The 27,241-nt window shown below is 47.0% G+C and overlaps 1 protein-coding gene across 1 annotated transcript in view; it reads left to right on the top strand.

Moving 5' to 3' along the window:
- The first annotated feature begins 13,591 nt into the window (after positions 1–13,591).
- Positions 13,592–27,241, top strand: part of NEK2 (NIMA related kinase 2) — a 15,426-nt gene continuing 1,776 nt past the window's right edge. The window contains exons 1-6 of the mRNA XM_083174878.1: positions 13,592–13,957; positions 15,835–16,052; positions 16,212–16,452; positions 18,892–18,974; positions 25,750–25,876; positions 27,150–27,238. Coding sequence (XP_083031004.1) covers positions 13,862–13,957; positions 15,835–16,052; positions 16,212–16,452; positions 18,892–18,974; positions 25,750–25,876; positions 27,150–27,238 — 854 coding nt within the window. The 5' untranslated portion in view covers positions 13,592–13,861. The remainder of the gene's footprint in view (positions 13,958–15,834; positions 16,053–16,211; positions 16,453–18,891; positions 18,975–25,749; positions 25,877–27,149; positions 27,239–27,241) is intronic.

The following is a 27,241-nucleotide window of genomic DNA, read 5'->3' as shown; positions in this document are numbered from 1 at the left end:
GTTTCTTAAGTTACTAATGTGCCTTCCCCGGACCGCTGTCACGCCGATGAGGTCACTGATGTTTCAGTGCAACGGAGGAATTGCTGACAGCCGCTCTCAGTGGAGGGAGAGGGGAAACAGTGGTGTGTCAGCGACTGTCAGCTCTTCCAAGTGCCCCCCCCCCCGCTGCACTGACATGCCGCTGAACACCTCTGCTGAGAGCGGCTTAATAGGGGCTAGTCAGGCATTGGCTCTGGCTGGCCGTAGGGTGCCCCATCCGAGCAGTCTTGGGCATGGGGGATGCACAGCCGGCTCAATGAGTTGGCACCATATTTGTAATGGCAGCCGGGGTCATCCATTGGAGGGAGAAGCTTGATCTCTGCTTCTCCCCTCAGATAAGTAAGGAGGCAGTAGCAGAAGAGGCCTGCCAGGGCAGTGAGTATTATTTGGATTATATGCATGGCACTGCTGGGGGCATTATATCCATGGTACTGCTGGGGCCATTTTTGTCTATATCACTGCTGGCAGCATGACATTACTGGGGGCATTATCTCTGACACTACTGAGGCCTGCCCTGGGGATGGCAAGGCTGGGGAGCTCCTATAGTGGCACCCATAGCAACAAGAATTTACCCCTGGCAGAGCATGTTAACCCCTGGCATCAAGCATGAAAGCCATATCAAAGAGCATGTAGGTAAGCGGAACTTATGTGGCATAATATGTAATTACTGCATGTGGTATTATACATATTAGGCATTAAAGTGTGTGGCATATTGTGTAATGGACATTACGACATGTGGTATATGTAATGGCCATTATGGCATGTGTACATGTAATGCACTGTCCCTGTTATTAGTATATCTGGCTCCTACATTTTCATCCTGGCTCCTAGTTTTTAAAGAAATTTGTCGAGCCCTGGTATAAGGCCTCGCGATGTCGGGTGGCACCCCTGCTGGTTGATGGATTGTGTCTTTGGAGGATTTCTCTTTAGGGCCGGGGACTTGTGCCCACAAACCGGTTTTATTCTAGCTATATGCTTTAGTATGAATATTTGTGCATTTTATATGGATAAGAAATGTGGTTAAAATACATGTTTAGAAATACATACCTGATTTACCGTGCAAAAATTCTTAATTCCACCCATTAACTTGGCTGTGACAAACCTGGAGAATACATGTACATTACGGCAATAGTATTTGGCAATGCTGCCATCTACAGGATTGTTTGTGCATGTATAAAGAAATACATCAGCGCAAAGACGAGCAATGTAAATTCTATAAACCAGGGTAAGGTGGGAATAATTCCCCCCCCCCCAAAGCAGAAACTTACACTGTCCGTGCTGCCCCATGCTACATTGATACAATGTGCATCATAGGGGTAAATTTAAAAGTTGGGAGAAGATGGGATGTTGCCATAGCAACCAATCAGATTATATTCTCTTCTAGAATGTGCTAAATAAATAAGTAGAATCTGATTGGTTGATATGGGCAACATCCCATATTCAATAGATCTACGATCTTAGTAAATCTACCACATATGCTGTGTACATTGTACAATTTAGGATCACTTTCTATTCAATTTGGACTATATAGTCCAAATCGAATAAAAAGTGACCTTGAATCGCACATGTACAGCCGCATTCAATCCAGATTTGATCCTGATTGATGGCCCTCCGAGAATCTGGATCAAATGCACAAATACACTGTGAGGCAAGTCTTTATCTGCTTCGATCTGCTAGATCGAAAGAAGGGCTATGTGGCCGCTTATACGCACCTATAGAGTTCTGTACACTGCAAGGTGATGACACCAGGGTGGTCACAGCATGAAGCAAAGTGCCTTGTCATGCTGTGTTATGGCCAGTATATATCCTGCTGATTGGGAATAGGACTTTCCTACCAAGCACCAATAACAAAAGTTTTCCTATTCTTATACATATGAATATGATACATATGATCGGCAGATTTTTCCCATCATAAAATTGTATCTTGAAAGTGCCCATACATCACCTCAATAGATTGTCATTTTTCAGCACTTTAGTGCAGCAGTCTATTTCTACTATCTCGGAACTGATAGTATGCAGCATGGCTCCCGCTCTCTCCACCGTGCTGTCCCTCCCAACAAGCTGATGCTAGCACCCCACCAGGTCCCGGCAGCCCGTGTGGCCACAGCATTGGGGACAGCCAGACCAGAGACACCATGATGCAGGCTGGCAGTTTATATGCTATGATAAAGGGATATGCGGGTCTTAAAATAGGTATATTTCCTTTTACAGTCAAAGAGTTCCTCTTACTTCCATTAACAATACAGGAAGAGTGTGCAAGTCTCATGGACAGCCAACACCTGCTGGAGAGTGCAAGTGTTGGGCCAAGAAAGAGGGGTACTTAGGGTCACATAGGAGGGGGGGGGGGTTAGTGTTAAGACTGTCGGATTGTGTGTGTGTGTGTGTGTGTGTGTGTGTGTGTGTGTGTGGGGGGGGGTGTTAACGTAAGGCTGCAGGGAGGATTCCCTCCATCATGATGCCGGAATCTGTATTGTGACTGCCGATCATCCGTAATTTCTTTAGTAAATTATGACAATGGTGCAGCCTGGTTACCTGGGCCAGTGTAAATAACAATTCTCAGTGCTGCTGTGAGGAATCTGGCTACAGACGCAAGGCTTCATGGACTGAGCATACACAGACATGCAAGAGCCATAGAAGAATTGAAACCCTCTAATTAACCTTCCAGTCAAAGTGACATAAAGAAGAACTTGCCTACTAGAAATAATGTTTGTTTTTATCTCCTTCTTTGAGATTGTCTGATACACAATCAAGTATTATCATTACTATTCTTTATGTTGTGTTTCTTCTTTGTCTTTGAAATGCAAAGACTGGATAAGGCACTGATTGTATTTGCGTCAACAATGTATCTGGTCATTTAACTAGTATTGTAGTTTGCAGCCAATTAATAAATAGCTGCAGGGATAGGACAAAAACTTCATTGATCATTCAGGTTGGAGCCTCATAGTCAGATCTGCTGCTTTTTGCTGGGTTTACACCAGAATTTTGATACAATCTCAACTGCTTGTATGTAAATTGGGTATGTTTTAGATCCAATGCGCGTTTCTGCAGTCAGGATTTGTCAACGATCCCTACTGCTGTGTGCAGATTGTGTGCTCCACACCGATTGTGCGACCATCATATAATCGTCTTACGATTTGCTTACGACCATGATCGTTCTGGTGTGTGCCCTACATTTGTCTTTTAGTCCAATAATCTGGCCAGAAGAATCTGTTTGAAGGTGGCCATACACTGCGGTGATGTCTCGCAGCAGTGTACAGCCATCCAATAAACCGCGAGCCACCGTGGACTTTCCCGGGCGGCATGGACGCATACCATCCATGTCAATATGTTGTGATGACTTGCGACCCTGTTCCCCGCCCGGCCCGCCGCCGGGATGGAGGTCCGAGGTCGGGTGGTTGTACAGCCAGTAGGTCTGACCAGCGACTCCAGTCCAATGTGCATCAGACCTGAGGGGACCTCAAACTGACCCGATTTGACGGCTCAATTAGTTGAAATCAGCCCGAATCGGCTCGGTGTATGCGATCTCAACTTTACTATATATTATGGTCAACCTACAAAGTAATTGAAGAATATAATTATACACTCTATATTTTATTACGACTTCCATTATAAATAATTAGCCTTGTCTTTTCACAAATATTTGCACCTAACTCAATATATTTAACAATTCATCTAATCCGTTGACTTTTTAGCACATATAGTAACCTTAGCACTTCCAGGTTCCCCGGACAGTCCCCCTCCTGAATACACATCACACATACTCTTTTATTTGCACTCCAAGTGCTGTATGAATTTTGTCTTCCTCTACAGGCTCAGCCTTTCTACTCCCAATTATTTCCTTTGTTGAGGCTATGGAGCGAGACACAGTGGCCCATTTATTATTAAATATATTTGGCATATTCCCCAAAAACATTTATTTGGAAGGATTACCTGTAAATATCTGTAGACCGCTCAGGGCCAGATTAACAATGGGCCTGATGGAGCTCCAGGCCCACTTTGTAGATGAGGGCCAGGGCTTTCCAACGAACTCAGCCCCGCGTCGCTAGCCCCCCGGAAACCGGAGATACCGCCGGGCAAAGCTGGAACATATAGGATCCCCATAGGATAACATGGGACCTGCTATTTCCGACCCCACCCGGTTCCATTGGCTGCCAGTTCCCCCTCTGGCATTACAGAAGCTCGAGGTTGCCCTCCGCCAAACCCAAATCACTGGGCCTTCAATCTGATACCAGGCTGGTCCATATGGGTTAATTGGTTCCAGAGATATTGTGGGTAAATCAATTATTATTTTGTAATGTAATTTCATGGCTGTTCATGTTCTTTGAGGGCAGATTTCTCTGGAACCAAACGGCCCAGTTTCACGAGACCAAAATCATTTGAAGACCACGCAAAAGTTCTTCAATATGATACTGGTTTAATGTAAATGGGTCAGTTGGTTCTGAAGATCTAGCCAGTTGGTTAAAGGGGAGGGGGGAGTGTTTCTCTCCCCCTCGCATCAGAAAATGCAGGTGACTATGCTGGTGCAAAAGGGGGCACTTGTGTAGTTTGGCGGCGCCCATCGCATCGCATACCATAAGGCATACGATGGTATGCGATGCGACGCGATATTGCGCAATGCCATACAATTTTTAAATTGTATGACATTGTATATGGCATACAATGCGATGCGATTAAACATTGTATAAGCACCCTAATAGGTGCTTACAATGTTAAATGCACCCCCCCACTATAAACGTGAACCCGAAGCGTGGCGAGCCCGCGAGGGGCGGCGGTACGCGTCCTCTGACCTTTTCATACCCCCACTATCCACGTCGGCGTGGAGTTGAGAATAGAAAGTGTGGCGAGCGCAGCGAGGCGAGCGGACGTGGATACCTGTGAAGGCCGCGAGGGGACTCCGATACCTGTGAAGGTATCCACGTCCCCTCGCGGGGCTCGCTGCGCTCGCCACGCTTCGGGCTCGGTGGCTCGCTGCGCTCGCCACACTTTCTATTCTCAACTCCACGCCGATGTGGATAGTGGGTGTATGAAAAGGTCGGAGGACGCGTACCGCCGCCCCTCGCGGGCTTGCAGCGCTCGCCACGCTTCAGGTTCACGTTTATAGTGGGGGGGGGGGGGTGGCGTGGGGGTGCATTTAACATTGCAAGCACCCATTACGGTGCGTAAAAGCACCCTTTAGGGTGCTTATACAATCTTTCATCGTATAGGGGGCAAAAATCGCGTTGCATCGGGTGCATGGCATGCGATGCGATTAAAACATTGCGCAATGGAAATCGGGGGCGCCGCCAAAATACACAAGTACCCAAAAGGGGCCAGCCCAGCATTTATTGCTGTGAAAGGGGTATTTCAAAAAGCTGGGACCTGCAGTGCTCTGAATACAGCCAGGCAGCGCCCTGCTCTCTGCCCGGCTGTCAATGGCTGTTACTTCTGTCTCCCAGTTACCGCGAGCATGTATCCCCTCTTGGCAATGAGCATGTAGGTAAGCAGCATTTATGTAGCATTATATAAATAGGCGCCCATCGCATCGCATACCATAAGGCATACGATGGTATGCGATGCGACGCGATATTGCGCAATGCCATACAATTTTTAAATTGTATGACATTGTATATGGCATACAATGCGATGCGATTAAACATTGTATAAGCACCCTAATGGGTGCTTACAATGTTAAATGCACCCCCCCACTATAAACGTGAACCCGAAGCGTGGCGAGCCCGCGAGGGGCGGCGGTACGCGTCCTCTGACCTTTTCATACCCCCACTATCCACGTCGGCGTGGAGTTGAGAATAGAAAGTGTGGCGAGCGCAGCGAGGCGAGCGGACGCGGATACCTGTGAAGGCCGCGAGGGGACTCCGATACCTGTGAAGGTATCCGCGTCCCCTCGCGGGGTTTGCTGCGCTCGCCACGCTTCGGGCTCGGTGGCTCGCTGCGCTCGCCACACTTTCTATTCTCAACTCCACGCCGACGTGGATAGTGGGGGTATGAAAAGGTCGGAGGACGCGTACCGCCGCCCCTCGCGGGCTTGCAGCGCTCGCCACGCTTCAGGTTCACGTTTATAGTGGGGGGGGGGGGTGGCGTGGGGGTGCATTTAACATTGCAAGCACCCATTACGGTGCGTAAAAGCACCCTTTAGGGTGCTTATACAATCTTTCATCGTATAGGGGGCAAAAATCGCGTCGCATCGGGTGCATGGCATGCGATGCGATTAAAACATTGCGCAATGGAAATCGGGGGCGCCGCCAAAATACACAAGTACCCAAAAGGGGCCAGCCCAGCATTTATTGCTGTGAAAGGGGTATTTCAAAAAGCTGGGACCTGCAGTGCTCTGAATACAGCCAGGCAGCGCCCTGCTCTCTGCCCGGCTGTCAATGGCGGTTACTTCTGTCTCCCAGTTACCGCGAGCATGTATCCCCTCTTGGCAATGAGCATGTAGGTAAGCAGCATTTATGTAGCATTATTTTTAAATAGGCATTATGTGTTTGGCCTAATGTGTAATGGGCATTATGGTGTACATTTTTAATGCGTGCCTTTGGCGCGCAATGCCCCTGTTTATGAAGCATATTGTGAATTTTTGCTCAATCTGTTTGGTATAGTGTGTATTTTGGCTCAATCCATGTAGCAAAATGTGAATTTTGCCTTAATCTGTGTGGCATAACGTGAATTTTGACTCCATCCGTTAGCCATAGTGTGAATTTTGGCTCGTTTCATGTGGCATAATGTGTAAGAGGCAAGTACAGGATAAGGGCAGGGGCGTAACTATAGCACCGCAGCCCCCGCGACCGCGGGGGGGCACTATGTATGTGCGGGCGCCGGGGGCTGCAGTGCTATAGTTACGTTACAGCCCGCCGCACCATCCCCAGTCTTTACCTGTGCAGGTGGGGGGGACGCTGCGGGGGACGGACGCTGCGGTGGACACAGCTGCAGCAATTACTTACAGCTGAGCCCGGGAGGGGGAGCCGGGAGCTGTCTGTACTGAAGAAGAAAAAAAAAGCCCATACAATGAATGGGCAGCCTGTGATTGGCTGCTGAGCGCTCTCTCAGCCAATTGCTGACTGGCTGAGAGAGCGTTTAGCCAATCACAGGCTGCCGATTCATTGTATGGGCTTTTTTTTTCTCCTTACGTACTGACAGTGACAGCTCCCGGCTCAGCTGTAAGTAATTGTCGCCTCTGTGTCCCCCGCAGCGTCCCCCCCCCCCATCTGCATTGACGGCTACCTGGGGGAGTGGCAGGCGGGGGGGGCGGCGGGCGGAGGGGTGGGTGAGTGGCTGGGCGCCCTCCCTTTAACGGCGGGGGGGCGCCCAAAATGTAGTTACGCCACTGGATAAGGGGGTTACTATTGTGTTGCATGATTTGTATAAGGGGAATATGGTGTTGTAAACTTAGGTGACTACATAAAAGGTGCTGAAATGTTGTCTACCAAGCTTTCAGTAAAAAAAAATTGACTGGAATGCTGCCTCACCCCGTAAGTATTTTAGGACATCGGCGTCCTGCGGGTGCACCTTTGGAAGGCACCTGGAGTGCCGGGGAAGATAGTGTGTGTGTGTGTGTGTGTGTGTGTAAGTGAGTAAGTGACTTGAAAACAGTTAATAAATTGAAACATTGTCAGATGGAGTAGTCATCTCCTCTATTCGACCTGTTTTGTTAGTCTGAGTGTCGCACCTCTGCCTTGGCTAAATATATATGCCATTGCACTCTTTGGCTGGAGGGAGTGTGCATATATATCGTCCGATGCTCTACATGCTGAAGATACATGGTCTTCACTGCAGCGCAAAGTTTGCAGTAGCCTTTGGAAGGTAAGTATATCTGCAGATTCTATTTTCCCTCTTATGTGTGCCAGGCCCCTGCATATGCCAACCTCTTTGCCGGTTTCCACCCTATACTTAACCCTTTGCATTTTTCCTATGCCAGCCCCCTTCCTTTTCCAGGCATATATAATTAGTTGAAAGTATTTACACAAATAGAGACACACCCATGAGCAGACCACCCAAACAGAACACTGGTCATGACCTCCAAATTATTAGGTGCTGGCCACAACCCCTATTATTGCGCATAATAGGCCCTTGATAAATTTCAGCTCCAGGCACATAGAGGGCCAGATTCTCTATCACTCGCCATTTTATCACTTTTGAAGCCTAAACAGACAGAAAAACAGCTCCTACCTGCCATGTCACAGACTGTAGGAGCTGAAAATGTCAGACAGGAGCTGATGGGCTGGCTGTTTATCACTCTCCATTTGATCACTTTTTGAAGTTTAGAGAATCTGTCCCTTAGACCTTAATCTGGCACTTGGTGTGATGAATGAGTGACAGAGAGGGAAGGGCCCGTGCTAGAATGGCCAAACCCCAGGACACCTGTGCCCATATCACCCCCTTGATGGAGGCCCTGCCTCCAACATCTGAAGGGAAAATTAATTTAAAAATCCCTTTTTGGCCGGTACAGGCCACAAAAAGGGTACTGCACCAGCTAAAAAGTAGAATTGGAAGTTATACGGCCCTTCTTTACAAAGTGGTTAATATGGGCATTGTAGAGTGGGGATAGGCTACGATCCCATCTCCGTTCCCTTCGCACTGGCTCCTCTAGGCATCCTTGCCAGAGAGAACATCCACAAAGTAGGTAAGTGTGCTCAATACTGGCCTTAAGGTCCCCCATATAATATGCGACTTCTCCCCTCAGAGACGTTGCACCCAATCTTTTTCGAGCCACCCAGGACCTTCACAGACAGTAGTATTGTATGAGATACATCTGCTTGTGATGTACCACATATGATCCCGGTTCCCTGCTGCCAGGAGGGGGGTCTGCCCCGGAGATCTTACATGCAGCACATATGATCTCTGGCTCTAATTTGCCGCACATAGGACTGCGCATCGGATGTAACATACATGCTATTTGGGCCAATTTCCCATGATTTCTCGGCTTGATCTGCTGGAAAGGGGTGAAATTGGGCCCAAATCACATAGTGTATGGGAGCTTTAACACATTGTTCCATGCCACTCTTCTATCAAAAAGCCCCCATACACTAGGCAATTGTGCTCTTTTCCTGTGATTGCTGCAATGAACGGTCCTGTGTGAATCGCACTGGAGCCTGCGACTCACACCAGCTGGAGAAGCAATCTCTTGGATTGGATGCAGGTTCAATCGGTCGGATTGTACCCATTAGTGGCACATCGCGGGGGGGGGGGGGGGGGGGGGTTTTGAGCACCCACGCTGTGTTGGTGTGATCATAGATGTGTGCCGGCATTGAAATATCACTGGCACACACCTATGTGAAGGGGTGTACAGCGTGGGGTTTGTGCTGCGCTGAACGCCCAGATGTGTGGGTACAGCGTTTGTGGTAGGGCAGTCAGTTCACAGTGTCCAGAAGTGCTGAGATCGGCCGGCTGCTGATTGGTTGAGAGTGCTCATCAGTGGCCACGCGAGGGACCCGATTTTTACATTGAATCAAATGTGAATAGGGTCCCTGGGACCCTATTTTACATTGGATGCAATGTAAAATTGTCCCCAGACCCCAATTTTAACCCCCCTGATGGCTCAAATGGCCCCATTGTGAATGGCACCCCACGATTGACGCCAACCCGAAGCGTGGCGAGCGGCGGCGGTGGTACGCGTGCATAATGCAGAGCCATCTGGGGGAAGGGTGGTGTCTGTGTATAATGTTCTTGGTGTAATATGAGGGAGGGGGCTGCATATAATGTACTGTGTGTAATATGGGGGAGGGGGCTGCCTATAATGTACTGTGTGTAATATGGGGGAGGGGGCTGCCTATAATGTACTGTGTGTACTATGGGGGAGGGGGCTGCCTATAATGTACTTCGTGTAATATGGGGGAGGGGGTTGCCTATAATGTACTTCGTGTAATATGGGGGAGGGGGTTGCCTATAATGTACTTCGTGTAATATGGGGGAGGGGGTTGCCTATAATGTACTTCGTATAATATGGGGGAGGGGGTTGCCTATAATGTACTTCGTGTAATATGGGGGAGGGGGCTGCCTATAATGTACTTCGTGTAATATGGGGGAGGGGGCTGTGTATAATTTACTTTGTGTAATACGGTTGGGTCTGTGTACAATGTACTTGTAATGCTGGAATCCCAACTGGCAGCCACAACACTGGCATCGGAATACCAACCCCCCATGAGTGACAATAGGTGGGACTAGACACGCCTTTTGGGCTGAGCATGACACACCGTTCAGCAGCTTTGTGCCCCACATTCTGCTACCACCTAGACCATGGGTCCTCAAACTGCGGCCCTTCAGATGTTGTGAAACTACAAATCCCAGCATGCCTTGCCACAGTTTTACTATAAGGGAGTGTTAAAACTGTGGCAAGGCATGCTGGGATTTGTAGTTTCACAACATTTGGAGGGCTGCAGTTTGAGGACCCATGACCTAGACTCTCCCTGAAACTAGTTTTTGAAAGTAGGCAAGTATGGTGCCAAATCGGGAGAGCTCAGGGGAAATCAGCTCCGACTTGTCTGAAGGATGTAATGTATGGGGATCTTTACTGGGGTCTTTACTGGACAGCTCAAGGGTGATTGTAGGTGACTTTTTCAACGGGAAGAAGTTGCACTAATGTCTTGTGGGCTTTTACTACAGTATATGCTGGCTACACACTACACTGACTTACCTAGTTATTGCTGGGCAGGGATGTCTTTTCGTATGGGTTTAATGAGCACTTGCCCAGGGGTCACAGGTGTATAAGGGCCCTATCCTGATAGCTGATCCCCTTACCTATTAATTGCAATTCCCAGTCATATTTCTCAGGTTCTCTCTGACTTAAGCTTTGTACACACGGGGGCGATAGGGGCTGAAATCACTGGAAATATGGTCGCTGGCGACCATATTGCCAGTGATGGAAGTGTGCCCCGGCGATAAATCGCCGGGTGCGCGCTACCGATTTCAGCCCCATTCTTGCGCCTGCGGCCAGCTGATTACCTCTGCGGCACCGCTGGCAGAGGTTCTCTTTCATCAGCGACCATCTCTGGTCACTGATGAAAAGGAGACACTGGGCAATATATTGCTCAGCAATGTATTGCTAGGCAATATATCTCCCCCCGTGTGTAGGGGACTTTTAAGTTTTTCTGAGAGTATATTCCAAAATCTGGGACTCTCCCCTTTCTGTAGACACAAGCAGCTTGTCTCTGTCATGCCCAGAACCAGAGATATCAGCCTTCCAGCAGCCGGTCCCTGCTCCTGTTCTAAACATCTGGTGTACAGTTTTATATTTTTGTCAATGGATTGCTCTGGCTCCTGATCTCTGATCCTCAAGTTCCTAGCACCTCCTGAAAGTTGGGACTCTAGGTTTTTATACTATTGAAGGCTAAGAAATCTATTTCCAGATAATGGCGATATTTGCAGTCAAACAATCTGCCCTTCCACCGGAAAATGACGAATATTAAGCCCACTCCATTATCCAACCCTCCCCTGCGTATAAAACTACAAGGGACCCTTCATTCAGCTCAGTGCCCCCATCCACACGTTAGTGTTCACCCTCCCACCACCGGTGCAGTAAAGGAGTAATTAGCAGAAGTTAATGCTCCAGGTCCTACATGTTGAATGGAAGATAGAGCACCCCCTTCCACCCGTGGGACATCAAAGCTTCTGCTGATAGCACCCCCCACCCCTAGGAGGGGAGAATGGGCAAGGGCCCCAGTGCATTGCTTTGCCCAGGGGGCCCAAACTGCTGTTAAGACTGCCCTGTTGCTGGGTGCTGTACACTACAGTGATTAGTGGTTTAAAACTTCAAATGTTCAGGCACACCGATTATATGTGAAAAATAGCATTTTCTGGAACATTCTGGATTAAATATTAAGACCTGGACGTTTCTAGACTGTTTTATATGTGTATTTCTATTAAACCGTCACACCCACACACATCGGGCCAATCACCAGCTCATTGGATGATTGGCATAATAATTGTACAGTGAGGAGCCAGCTTTAGTTCAGTTGTAAAAAAGGCTATGTACTGTAGCATAGTATAGATCTTCTGCCTTTCATAATGGTACTGGTTTTGGTTTGTCTGCCCACTGTACAATTAAGGCTTTCTAAATAAAGCCTGCGGCGCGGTGCACTATACAAGCCCAGTTTGGCTGGAATGTAGGGATGGGTAATCATATGATGTTTCATCGGTAACATCGGATTTATGCTTTCAATGTTCGATGTTTAACCCTGCAATGTTAAGGATCCAATGTTTCCTCAACATCGCTAGATTTCTCCCCCGATGTTTTTCTCAATTTTCCAATTTTTTTTTTTTTGTGTGTGTGTGTGTCACTGTGTGGTGCTGTCACTGCTTTCGGCAGCCAGCTCACTCCTTGTTTTATATCCATTAACAACTTAAAAACAGATACAAAACAGTAACACACACTGGGCCAGATGCACTAAGCTTCAAAAGTGATAAAATGGAGAGTGATAAATAGCCAACCAATCAGATCCTAACTGCCATGTCACAGACTATGTTTAAAAAAAATGTGAGGCAGGAGCAGGAGCTTTTTGAAGCTTAGTGCATCTGTGTGGTGATGATACAGACTTCAGTTGAGAGAGGAGAAGAGAGAGAAATAGATTAACTAAAGAGGAAGTGAGAACATAAAAGCTACTGTATAGTATACTCCTAATATTGAAACATATATTAAGGTACAGTATGTTCTCTTTTGCACTGTATTGACAGTTTCTTGTTATTTTCTATGTTCAACTTAAGTTATTAGCGGCCTGTTGCTACTATTAAAAATCAAGTTAAAAATGGTACTTCCTCATCTTTGCGGCCACCGCTTGCGCTACGGAACTTACATAGCATATAGCGAGCCGCAAGGGTTATTTTCGGGGTCCACGTCACCATCTATTACCTTTAGTAAGGTTGTGGCAAGTGAAGCACAGGTGAGCCACCTAGCCCGAAACATGGGGGAGCAATCGTGAGGGGACAATCGCGAATCACGTAGTGGCTAACGTAACTGGCGTAAGCAGTGGCCATAAAGATGAGGATGTACCTTAAAAATAGCAAATTGTGAGCTGCTGTAAGTTGTTGCAATAAAGTTCTGCTAGTTCATTTTTTTTCCCCTCCATAACAAACTTTAGTTACCACATAACATGATTAATTTATCCAATGTGTGTGTAAACTCTAAGCCACCAATGAGATAAACTTAATAGGATTATTTATCATTTCAGAAGTTTATTAGTGTATTATATGCATAAGTAGGCCGTTTATTAGAAAATATATAGAAACATCGGTTAACATTGGTTAACATCGGCTTCAGAGTAGCAATGTTTAGGTATATATGATGTTTTGTAACCAATGTTGATTAACATCATTCAACTGATGTTTTCTTTCGATGGCCCATCTGGAATGTAGTCATATGGCATCCTGGAGTTACGGTAGTCCCCAAGATACCAGGCAGCGATGAACCCCGTTGCTATGGAGCCGGCGCAGGCCGCACGGCATCACATGACCCTCAGCTGATATTTTACAGTTGGTCTGGCTCGCGCGCACCGCGTTCGTCATGTGACCGATCGAAACGCGCGCGCCAGCCTCGCGCCGCGTCTGTTGCCTAGCGACTGCCCTTTCACTCCCCTCCCTCCTGCGACGCGATCATCAACAGCCGGGTAGGCGGTATGGCCGCTGCATTCTGTGCTGAGCCAATCACCGAACGAGAAGCTGCTTCTCTTCAACGAATCAGCAGGAGAGCAGCGTGTGGCTTCCAACCAATCGACACACAGGTAAAGCAGGAAAGCACTACGTTTAAACCGTCGCTGGTGCTGCTGCGGGTCACGGAGAGACTGGGTGACGTGACGGTGAACGGCTACGGTGCTGGGGATCGTACGCGACCTGCCGGAGGATGCCGTCTCGGGTGGAGGACTACGATGTGATGTACACTATAGGATCGGGCTCCTACGGGAAGTGCCAGAAGATTCGAAGGAGAGCGGACGGGAAGGTGAGGCGATGCACGGAGTGGGGGCAGTTACCTGCGCAGGTCACAAGCCTGTAATACTTCCAAAGCCCGCTAGGGGGCGGTGTGCGCACAGGCGAGTACTGCTGAACATGTTTTCGAGCTATTAGTAACTAGCTGGTGCAGCCTTCCCAGCTGCTGTGGCACTAGAAGTCCCAGCATACCCTCACACATAAACACTCGCTGGGCGTGCAGCACTTTGTCTGATCTGTAGCAGCATATGGTTGTCCAGTGACTGGGTATGCTGGCAGTGTATCTTCATGATTGACCATTTCATGTGTTGACATTTCCATGTCGACCTTGTGCATGTCACCCTTCTGGTGTTAACCCTTTGTGTATGGGTCGTTGGTCAATAGGTTGACAGCTAAAAGGTCGGCACATGAGAAAAGTTGATGATATATATATTTTTTGGGTGTCTATGTTGACATGAAAACTGTATAAGTGTACCGTGTCCCCTTGTGTGGCTTGCCATGCTTCAGGCATACCATTATATTCTCCCTCTGTGTACTGTACATACAGTATGGAAAAAAAATACATGTGTTGACCGCATACCGACCCTTTATACCATACACTGCTGGCAAGTAGATACAGTTTTGGGCTGATGGTGACTATTGGTACCTTTTATGCAAAGACCTAGTAATCGGCTCAGTTCTCTAGGAGGTGGTAGCGACATGGCTGTGTAGGTGTCACACTCACAGGGGAACAGAACAGCAGGAGGAGTGAGTGCTCCCTCTGGAATCAGTGGTCCTGTGTGCAGATGAGCACTCTGGGGTATGGAAACCCAATGAATAAGACACACAGTTGGAGATCGGAGAAAGATGTTGGTGTACTGGTACTGTTGGCACCACATCGCCCTGTCCAACCTCACACCCCAATATGGGTGGTACAGTAAAAGGAGCCATATTACTGTCCTGTACTCACCCATGATGTGTGCAACCACTGATCTGCTTTTATTACAAAATCGCTGTCATTATTGTGACTATCATTTTTACTCCTTTGTCTTTTAAATGTGTTAATGGTGTTCTCTACTTCTGCTGGCATGCAAGCAGCCTCCAGATTGGATGATACAATTGTAAAGCGCAACAGAATTTGCTGCGCTATATAAGTAACTATAAATACCAAACATTGGTGTAGGGCTCCTGTAAAGGCTGCGGGTGCTGCCATTGTGGAGGTTCCTTCTTGCTGTAATCTGACAGGGTTGCTTAGAGAACTGCAGCATTAAATTCAAATGTGGTCCCTTTAAGGCCTGCATGCTATTGTAAGGGGCCCATACACCAAGCAAGTATTGGGGCTGTTTGCCCTTTTGCTTATTGGCAAAACAACATTTTGGAAATCCTAAATTTGCAGAGTCAGATCCACAAATCATTGGAATTGGTACATCAGGAATTTTTAAAATGTAGGCTTTTGCAGATGCACTTCAGTCTGCCAATGACCGGATTGGCGCATTGGCAGAATAGGGAGTTGCCACGTGTTGTACAATAGTGCAAAGCCTTGGTAAACTGAAGCTGGCGTGTCTCAATGTATGCCATTCTCTGCAGAACTGCACCTAACATTGCAGCATGTGGCTCAACAATATGGCTGCCGTCTTAGAGAAGTCATTCAAAGTCATGGGCTCTCTGCCAAAAACGTCGGCAGTGAATACTGTTGCTATATGGTTACTATTTGTCTTCTGACTACTTATAGACCCTGTAATTCTGGCAGACATCTGACTTCTCAATAGAGACTTGTGACCTAATTGCCCTCTGGGTGGCTAGTAATAATCTGATTTTAATTAACTATATCTTGGTAATTGCTGCTACCTTTGCATAAGGACTGTGAAATCTACTTCTGATGCAGAATTCTTCTCTTCGGGCCCCTGCTAGGTGTTGGTATGGAAAGAGTTAGATTATGGGACCATGAGCGAGGCGGAGAAACAGATGCTGGTCTCTGAAGTGAACCTGTTGCGGGAATTGAAGCATCCAAACATTGTCCGCTACTACGACCGCATCATTGATCGGACTAATACTACTCTTTACATAGTGATGGAGTACTGCGAGGGAGGGGACCTGGCCACTCTTATTGCTAAATGCACAAAGGAGAGGTAGGTTCCAATCAATCTCATGTTTGGTATAACGGGGGAAGACAGAGAATGAAGGATAATGGGTTTGATTAAATAATCTACTGTACATAACATACACAAATCTAATTGTCTGTGATGTCTGCAGTAATTCTTTGGCTTCTTCTCTCCTGTATGTTGTAGGCAGTACCTAGAAGAAGACTTCATACTCCATGTGTTTGCCCAGCTTGCCTTAGCCCTTAAAGACTGCCACAAGCGAAGTGATGGGGGTCATACTGTTCTCCACAGAGACCTGAAACCTGCCAACATATTTCTAGATGCTAAAAAGAATGTGAAGCTTGGTGACTTTGGGTTGGCCAGGATATTGCACCATGATACCAGTTTTGCTAAAACGTTTGTTGGCACACCCTACTACATGTCTCCTGTAAGTACCATTGTGGGTTTGTCTGGCAGGGATGTCCCTTTAATGACTTCTAAATAGCTGTGTCTACTACACAATGTAATGCAGGCTATGCTTCCCTAGTCTATTGAGAGAGTTGGTGGAAGTCCAGCACAGTCTTTTCCAAAGAGTATCACCTCTTGTGCGTATCAGGCCAGGCTTTCATTTGTTATGGTTTGCACATGTAAAAAGTCAGTTCTAGGAGGGTGATCTGTAATGTGCTGTTGAATTGGCGACTAAATGCCGGTATCATGCAGTTTACCCTGAACTCTCCGCTATATTGCACTCCAAAGAGATGATTGTTAAAATCCCTATCTCCACATCTGCAGCGTAGAAGCACACTAACTTGCTGGAATGGCCCTTAAGGGGCTAATGCTGAAAATGAACTGGTTTTGGTCTGTCACTTATACCCACACCAAATGGTACTGATGCTGCTTTCACCATGCAGCTGAACGGAATCTCCAGTGTATCTTATTTCAGGCTATGTTTATAATTAACAAAGTTTGGAAGAGGGTGTCCAGATCATGGGTACTAACAGAAATACCGTTCTGTTACGGTTATGTTTGCTTATGGTAAGATTAAATACTATGGGTATAAAATTAATTTTTTTTTTTTTTTTTACTACAAGAACCTGTGGAGAAAATGGTTGGGGTAACAGCCTATACCCCAAAAAGATAACATTGGACAATAGTATATATGTCTATTACAGTTCCATAAATATTTTACGCTTCTAAAATCCTTTAAATGGCTGATTCGTGCATGTAAAAATATTATAGAGCTATTTTTTTTTTTTTTTTTTTTAAATAAAAGAAAACAAAATTATGTTAGTTTTATTTAAGGCTAGTTTGAATGTATAAATATTCGGTACTCTTTACTTAGAAGGGCGCCCATCTCGGGCATTGAATGCACTAAAAAATCAGGTGCGATGCGACAGACGAGATGCCCGAGATTTCCCATAGGGAACAATGTTAAATGTCTCAATTGACCCGATTTTCCTGTTCAATGCCTCAATTGACCCAATTTTTCCATAGGAAACAATGTTAAATGGGCCACAGAGGCCAAATAGGCACCCTGAAGTGAATAATGGCCACCCGAATTGTTAACGCCACCCCACGATCAACGTCAACCTGAAGCGTGGCGAGCGCGGCGGTACGCGTCCTACGACTTTTTCATACCCCCACTATCCACGTCGGCGTGGAGTTGAGAATAGAAAGTGTGGCGAGCCCGAAGCGTGGTGAGCGGACGCGGATACCTTCACAGGTATCCGCGTCCCCTCGCGGGCTTCACAGCTGTCCGCGTACCCTCGCGGGGCTCGCCACGCTTCGGGCTCGGTGGCTCGCTGCGCTCGCCACACTTTCTATTCTCCACTCCACGCCGACGTGGATAGTGGGGGTATGAAAAGGTCGTAGGACGCGTACCGCCGCCCCTCGCGGGCTCGCTGTGCTCGCCACGCATCGGGTTGACGTTGATCGTGGGGTGGCGTTAACAATTCGGGTGGCCATTATACACTTCAGGGTGCCTATTTGGCCTCTGTGGCCCATTTAACATTGTTTCCTATGGAAAAATCGGGTCAATTGAGGCATTGAACAGGAAAATTGAGACATTTAACATTGTTCCCTATGGGAAATCTCGGGCATCTCGTCGGTTGATCGCACCCGATTTTTTAGTGCATTCAATGCCCGAGATTTTTTACTAACGATGCCCACGATCAAAATCGTGGGCGCCCTTCTAAGTAAAGAGTACCAAATATTCCTAAATTATAGTTGAATTTGGGGTAATGCAAGGCCACTTTTTTTTTTTTTTCCCTCTCACCACCATAATAAAGTGATTGTGGTGCCAATGAAGCAGATTGAATTGCCAAATTAGTTAATGCGTGGGGCAGGTGCTTGTCCCCTGGTTTCTGAACAAAGTCCTGACACGGTTTCCATTTTCATATGCACCTGATCTGAGGTTGCCATAAAAACTGATGTAATTCCGTTAGACATTGCTGTGGCTTATTATCTCGCCTCAAAAACCCTGCATCTGCCTTTTACTTAAGGGTGTCACAGAAAAAGAAATATATATACTGCTTGCTATTGGATATGCCCTCCTGTTTTCAAAAAGGTAAGTTTCTATAAGCAGTCTGAAAAAAGTGGTGCGAGAGCATTGCACTCCACAATGTCTGTGGGGTTCAGAGAATACCTGCCACAGCAGTGGACAGTGAGTATTGTCTATCTGGCCACCGTCCTGGACATTGCATAGGGAGACAGACTAGGCTGTTTTGCATACCAGTCAGTCTGGACACAGCATTAATGGGGTTTGGTGTTGCCTGTTCTATCTACAGAACAGTGGTAATTCCAGTTCTGCATTAACTTGCTGTTTAAATGCATTGTATTAAGACACTTCTTAAGCTTGCTTGTCCGTGACACAGTTTCCATCTTCTAGGAACAGATGAATAGGATGTCCTACAATGAGAAGTCTGATATATGGTCTCTCGGGTGCCTTCTGTATGAGCTTTGTGCACTCTCGTAAGTAGAAATCAACTGTTATTACTGTAGTCTTTGTGAACTGATTCTACTTATTACTATCATTACTTGCACCAATTTCAAGAGATATATATATATATATATATAAACAGTAGAGTTAGATTGAGGGACCTGGGGGGACCCCCAAAGAAACAGGCGGCACTCGATCAGCTGGATGGGTAGAATCCAAATTTTATGTGCAAAGTTTTCAAAAGAATACAAGCATGTCTGCCAACGTTTCAAAGCCGGTGCGGCTTTATCATCAGGGCTTGTGTAGCATGAAAAGTGCGTGTAGTGCTGTGAAAAAGAACAGGAGCTATGTGTTTTCTTACCTTATATCTAGCAGCATGTTCTGTTCCCCAGCATCTGTGCTTCCCTGCAGCACTTCCTGAATCGTAGCTCCGCCCTCTGACATCATCGGGCCGTTGCCAGGACAACTGGAATGTTGCTGGGCTCACGCAGACACTGTGTGGGAGAAACAGAGTGAAGTGAAAGTAAACAGTGTGTGTAAGACCAGCATGATAACATTGCTGGATATAAAACATAAACAAAACGTGACCAAAGTGCTGATGGCTGTTAGAGGTGCCACTATGTACTGTATATCAATATCTTGGTGGTAAATAATAAAAGACGATTTTTATATGTCTACTATGCATAGGTAATGCTGTATATCTTGGAGTACATCTTTTGTAAATAGGGGAAAAAAAGCATAGCATACTTGTTTTAACAGAGACTATAGAGAATCCTGGACTGAATCTATGTATGCACGATCTGTACTAGCTGCTACTATGTACATTTACAAAGGGAGACTTTTCCCTAGGGACAAGATGTCATATTTAAATAAACATATTCCACGCTATTTTTTCATTTAACCCAATCGGGGCCATGGTGTTAAGTTTAAAAATCCACTGTGATTCACGCTGGGAGAGTTTCTTGAGTCGATCCCCTCCCCTATTCAGGGGGGGAATGTGGTCAATAATTTTGCTTCTGAGATCTCCCAGTGTGTGTCCGGCTTCCTCAAAATGTTTGGCCACCGGCTGTTCAATCTTCTCTCCTTTCAATCTGGCACTGATTGCTGACCGATGCAAAGCCATCCTTTCACGGAATGTCCTGGTTGTTTGCCCAATATAGTGTCTATTGCATGGGCATGAAATCATATATATAATGAACTGCGACTTGCATGACAAAACGTGGTTGATTTTGAACTTCTGTCCTGTCTGCGGATGTTCAACGTATTTAGCAGGAGTCATTGTTCTGCAAGTCGTGCAGGACGGGCATCTGTAGCAACCCGGTTGTTTTCTTTGAATATTAAATAGGGGATTGGGTTCGATGTTGGGGGTGATATTGGTGCGCACTAACTGATCTTTTAAATTTCTCCCTCTTTTGTAACTCGGCATGATGTCATGATGGCGTAAGCAGGGCAACTGCTTGTCGCTGGTAACAATGGGCCACACAGCGTGTAGTGCCCGCGGTAGGACTTGACTGGCCGGAGTGTATGTGGTTACAAAGGGGATTTTCTTTTTAGTAGTTGTTTTCCTTGTGGATTTAAGTAAGGACTCCCGAGGTATTGATAACACCTGGTTCTTTTGTAAGTCGAGGGTCTTAGGGTCATACCCTCTTTGGACAAATTTTTTAATTAAAGTGTCCAATTTGTCTGCTAGTGTGGACCGGTCACTAATTATTCTGGCAAAACGAATCATCTGGGATTTGGGCAATCCTCGTTTGAGTGCCGGAGCATGATTGCTACTGTATTGTAGCAATGTGTTGCGATCTGTCTTTTTCTCAAAGACTGTAGTGTTTATCCTCCTGTTGCACATAGTGAGGGTGACATCCAGATAGTTAATGGTTGTCTTATCAATTATAGATGTCAATTTGATGGGACCCTCCATCGCGTTGATGTTGTCAATGATGGCTTGTAGCTCTTCTGTAGTGCCCCCCCATAACAGGAGGAGGTCATCTATGTACCGTGTGTACATGATGATTTTGTGACTGATGGTAATGTCCGAGAAAAAGAAGGCGTTTTCTTGTTCAAACATGAATACGTTTGCCAGTGATGGTGACACATTCGACCCCATTGAACAGCCGGTTAGCTGCAGGAAATATATTCCGTTGTGGAGGAAATAATTTTTGGTTAAGGTGAGCTCCAATAAGGTCAGAAACAAAGGAATGTCCAGAGCATCAAAGTGAGTTCTGTAGAGGAAAGATCTCATAGCCGCTATGGCTTGTGAGTGTGGAATGACAGTGTATAAATTTTTGACGTCCATAGTGCAAAGTATGGTGGATACGGGTAAGTCCTTGAGAGATTCTATTTGGCAAAGTAACTGGGTAGTGTCCTTCAGGAAAGATTTTTGACGCATGATATATGGCTGAATAAGGGTGTCTAGGAACTGGGAAACTGGTTGATACAGGGAATGCCGGGCCGATATGATGGGACGGCCGGGAGGATTTATTGGGTCTTTGTGGATTTTTGGTATGGTATAAATACTGTCATTCCACACTCACAAGCCATAGCGGCTATGAGATCTTTCCTCTACAGAACTCACTTTGATGCTCTGGACATTCCTTTGTTTCTGACCTTATTGGAGCTCACCTTAACCAAAAATTATTTCCTCCACAACGGAATATATTTCCTGCAGCTAACCGGCTGTTCAATGGGGTCGAATGTGTCACCATCACTGGCAAACGTATTCATGTTTGAACAAGAAAACGCCTTCTTTTTCTCGGACATTACCATCAGTCACAAAATCATCATGTACACACGGTACATAGATGACCTCCTCCTGTTATGGGGGGGCACTACAGAAGAGCTACAAGCCATCATTGACAACATCAACGCGATGGAGGGTCCCATCAAATTGACATCTATAATTGATAAGACAACCATTAACTATCTGGATGTCACCCTCACTATGTGCAACAGGAGGATAAACACTACAGTCTTTGAGAAAAAGACAGATCGCAACACATTGCTACAATACAGTAGCAATCATGCTCCGGCACTCAAACGAGGATTGCCCAAATCCCAGATGATTCGTTTTGCCAGAATAATTAGTGACCGGTCCACACTAGCAGACAAATTGGACACTTTAATTAAAAAATTTGTCCAAAGAGGGTATGACCCTAAGACCCTCGACTTACAAAAGAACCAGGTGTTATCAATACCTCGGGAGTCCTTACTTAAATCCACAAGGAAAACAACTACTAAAAAGAAAATCCCCTTTGTAACCACGTTTTCTGCACTTTACCTTTATGCTTTGGTTGTTTTAGTTGATGTGTCAGTGGTCTTGAGGAAGGGGCGTCAGCTCCGAAACTGTCGACCATGTATGCTGACCATTTTTTGCACATGTATACTTTAATATAAGTTGACCACGTTTTCTTTGAGTGCCGCCTCCTGTTTTCATTTGTTTGAAAATCGCTTCTATATATATATATATATATATATATATATATATATATATATATATATATATATATATATATATATATATATATATATATATATATATATATATATATATATATATATATATATACTAGGTGATTCATCGCGCCCTACGGGCGCTCTTCACACCGTCGTAAGGGGCTGCGCCCCCTTAATTTGTGAACGTTTGTATATGAGAAATATGGTTAGAATTGTATGAAAGATGCCCTGTATTGCAACTTAGGTGTCCGCGAATCGCGGGAGGGGGGGTCGCGGAGGGTGCCGCGAATTGCAGGAGGGGGGGTCGCGGGGGTGCCGCGAATTGCAGGAGGGGGGGTTGTGGGGGGGTGGATGCTGCGAATCGCGGGAGGGGAGGGATTGCAGAGAATCGCGGGAGGGGGGTCGCGGGGTGGGTTGCCGCAAATCGCGGGAGGGGGGTTACGGGGGCGGGGGTTGCGGCGAATCATGGTAGGGGGGGTCGCGGGGGGTGTGCCGTGAATCACGGGAGGGGGGGTCACGGGGTGGGGTGCCGAGAATCGCGGGGGTGTGTGTGTGTGCCGTGAATCGCGGGAGTGGGGGTTGCGGGGGGGGGGGGGGGTGTGACGCGAATCGCCACAAGAAAAAATCAACACAGAAAGGTCAACACATGTAAATGTTGACATAAGTGTGGCACTTCATTGGTGTCCATGTCGACACATGAGAATGAATATGAAAACATTCAAAAAATGAAAAAAAAAACTTCAAAAACTCATGTCAACCTTTTTCATTGTCGACCATAGCCATGTCAGTGTTTTCCATGTGCAATTTAATTCTGGAGCTGCCGCGAATCGTGGGGGGGTGCCGCGAATTGCGGGAGGGGGGGTCGCGGGGGTGGGTGCCGCAAATCGCGGGAGGGGGGGTTACGGGGCGAGGGTTGCGGCGAATCATGGGAGGGGGGGTTGCGGGGGTGTGCCATGAATCACGGGAGGGGGGGTCACGGGGTGGGGTGCCGAGAATCGCGGGGGAGGTGTGTGTGTGTGTGCCGTGAATCGCGGGAGTGGGGGTTGTGGGGGGGGGGTGGGGGGGGGGGTGTGACGCAAATCGCCACAAGAAAAAATCAACACAGAAAGGTCAACACATGTAAATGTTGACATAAGTGTGGCACTTCATTGGTGTCCATGTCGACACATGAGAATGAATATGAAAACATTCAAAAAATGAAAAAAAAAACTTCAAAAACTCATGTCAACCTTTTTCATTGTCGACCATAGCCATGTCAGTGTTTTCCATGTGCAATTTAATTCTGGAGCTGCCGCGAATCACGGAGGGTGCCGCGAATTGCGGGAGGGGGGGGGTTGCGGGGTTGGCTGCCGTGAATCGCGGGAGGGCGGGGTTCACAGGGGTTCCGGTGGGGGGTTGCCGCGAATTGCGGGAGGTGGGGGGTCACGGGGGGTGCCGCGAATCGCGGGAGGGGGGGTTGCGGGGGATGTGACGCGAATCGCCACAAGAAAAAATCAACACAGAAAGGTCAACACATGTAAATGTGGACATAAGTGTGCCACTTCATTGGTGTCCATGTTGACACATGACAATGAATATGAAAACATTCAAAAAATGAAATAAATCTTCAAAAACTCATGGCAACCTTTTTCATTGTCGACCATAGCCGTGCCAGTGTTTTGCATGTGCCATTTAATCCTGGGGCTGCCGCGAATCGCGGGGGGTGCCGCGATTTGCGGGAGGGGGGGGTTGCGGGGGGTGGGTGCCGCGAATCGCGGGAGAGCGGGGTTCATGGGGGTTCCGGTGGGGGGTTGCCGCGAATTGCGGGAGGGGGGGGGGTCGCGGGGGGGTGCCGGGGTGCCGCGAATCGCCGGAGGGGGGGTTGCGGGGGGTGTGACGCGAATCGACACAAGAAAAAAATCAACACAGAAAGGTCAACACATGTAAATGTTGACAAAAGTGTGCCACTTCATTGGTGTCCATGTCGACACATGACAATGAATATGAAAAAATTAAAAATAAATCTTAAAAAACTCATGTCAACCTTTTTCATTGTCGACCATAGCCATGTCAGTGTTTTGCATGTGCCATTTAATCCTGGGGCTGCTGCGAATTGCGGGGGGGGGGGTGCCGCGAATCGCGGGAGGGGGGTCGCAGGGGGGGTGCCGCCAATCGTGCAAGGGGGGGTCGCGGGGGGTTCTTTTTGCCGCGAATCGCGGGAGGGAGGTCGCGGGGGGGGGGTGTTTTTTCCGCGAATCGGGGGGGGGTCACGGGGGAGGGTTTGCCGCGATTCGCGGGAGGGGGGGTCGCGGGTGGTGGTTATGCCGCGAATTGCGGGAGGGGTCGTGGGGGGGTTCTTTTTGCAGCGAATCGCGGGAGGGGGGGTCGCGGGGGTGTTTTTGCTGCGAATCGCGGTAGGGGGGGTCGCGGGGGAGCGGGTGTTTTTGCCGCGAATCGCGGGAGGGGGGGCGCGCGGGGGGGGAGGTTTTGCCGCAAATCGCGGGAGGGGGGCGCTCACCTGGTGGCTGTGGAGTAGCAGTGCTGGGCAACATGGGAAGGCAGTGGGTGTCTGGCACTGTCTGTGGGCTCACTGGGCTGGTTCTCTGTCACATACCTCCCAACATGACCCTCTCCAGGAGGGACACATAGCTCTGTTTCTAGACTTCCCCTTAATGTATGATTGCCATCACCTGTTTTAAACAGGTTAATTTCTCAGAAAGGTGTTCAGCACAGATGAAGGCAATCACACATTAAGAGGAAAGTCCAGGAACAGAGCGTTATAGACACAGACACCCACTTTGAGTGACAGATGTAGCCAAATATATAGGAGATAGTCCAGGCACTCAGCAGAAATGGCAAAAACTTGGGTGCACCTCAATCCAAGCAGGATGAGTATATACAAACAGTACGAGGTCACTCTCAAGATTTCTAATGCTGCACGGCGGCAGACTTGCAATAAAGTAGACAATAAACACAAGGCTGTGTGAGTCAACGTTTCGGGCTGGTAACCCTTTATCAAGACATGTCTTGATAAAGGGTTACCAGCCCGAAACGTTGACTCACACAGCCTTGTGTTTATTTTCTACTTTATTGCAAGTCTGCCGCCGTGCAGCATTAGAAATCTTGAGAGTGACCTCGTACTGTTTGTGTGTATATATATATATATATATATATATATATATATATATATATATATATATATATATATATATATATATTCTCTATCTATCTATTATCCTTTCTGAATAACTGATAAAAGGATTCTATTTCTATATCCATCTCTAAGCACAGTGTTTGTCACTGGCGTTGCGTCGAAGTACTGTATTACATTTTTCTCACTGCAGCCCTGTTTATGTGCCCTGTCTGTTTTTATTGAAGGCCGCCTTTTACTGCTTATAATCAGAAAGAACTGGCAGAAAAGATCAGAATAGGAAAGTTTCGGCGAATCCCATATCGTTATTCTGAAGAACTGAACCAAATTATTACAAAAATGTTACATCTTAAGGTGAGTTTCATTTATTTTTGTGGAATTTGTCAATTGACACGGTTTTGCTGACTGGAACCAGCTTACAGGTTTATAACTAATTGACTAAATATGAACACCATGCTTTCTCTGTCGCGCTCACCATATTACAGCAGAGGAGCTTCTCTAACAGAGCAGGCAGACTTGCTGTGAGGATTTGAAGTGCATGGATTGGATGATTCATATAGAGAGGTGTGGCCAGTTACCTCCATGGCATGGCCAACTGTATTTGTGGGCGTCATTAGAGTTGTCTAGCACTCCCAATTTAACGGTGTAGTAGGTAATGGTGTTTAACATAGCTGCCGTAGAATGACAGATTACCTGCATTAACCCCTTCATTGGCAGTCCCGGAAATTTTCTGGGCCAAGCTGTGGTGCCGCAGCGGCCAGTCCCGGAAAATTTCCGGGCATGCCACAAATCTACAGGTGTGCACCACCGGCACATCACCTCACCAGTGATACCCCCTCCCCCCAGGCCGCTCCCTCCCCATCTCCACTATTGTGCCCCCTCACCTTCGCTCCCCTGCCGCCGCCATTACATCGGGAGAGACAGCGGCAGGCTCGGGGATGTTCGGCACAGCTCGGGGGACTCGGGATCGTTAGGGTGTCCCGAGTCCTCCCGGGCCGCCCCGAACATACCCAAGCAGGCCGGTCAGTGTGCTGCTATGATTGGCAGCAGCAGGGGAGCTCCGCTGAAGACCGCTGGAGCGGAGGGGCTGGGAGGGTCACAGGAGGTCAGTGGATGGTTTTTCTGGGACAGGAAAAACCTGTCCTATTTAGGACTGAAGGGGTTCTAAATGTATTGTGTTTTTTTTTTTTTTTCTGTTCAATAAACATTTTTTATTTTTTGAACATTTTTACTTTTGAAGTACAAGTTTGAGCAGCTTGGTAAACAACAGTTTGTGAATTCATCAGCTGCACTTCTAGTCCCATTAGACATTACTGTATATATGACCGGTTACACACTACAGTTTGTGCTCAGGTGCAATACAAATGTGTAATATAGCTTCAGTGCCCAAATAAGAGTGTCTGTAAAAACCCATTTGCAGTTGAGCATTATATTTTGGGTTATTGGAAACGTTTTTTTTTGTTTTTTCTTGCTGCAGACTCTTACAATCCCATGCATATGCGGCTTGTTGCTTTTGAGGATAAAACCACTTTCTTGGGGGAGATTGGAGGGTAAATAAACTGCAGAAAATAAAAGTATTACCTGTTCAGTTGTATGTTTCATGCGGCCTGTTTTGTTTCTCTGATAGGATTATTTAAGACCCTCCATTGAGGATGTTTTGCAGCACTCCCTGTTAGCGGATTGTGTTGCAGAAGAGCAGGACAGAATATCTGAGAAGCA

Source organism: Crinia signifera, chromosome 3 (genome assembly GCF_055691185.1).
Source record: "Crinia signifera chromosome 3, ASM5569118v1, whole genome shotgun sequence".
NCBI classification, from domain to species: Eukaryota; Metazoa; Chordata; class Amphibia; order Anura; family Myobatrachidae; genus Crinia; species Crinia signifera.
This window is presented reverse-complemented; position numbering and strand designations above follow the sequence as displayed.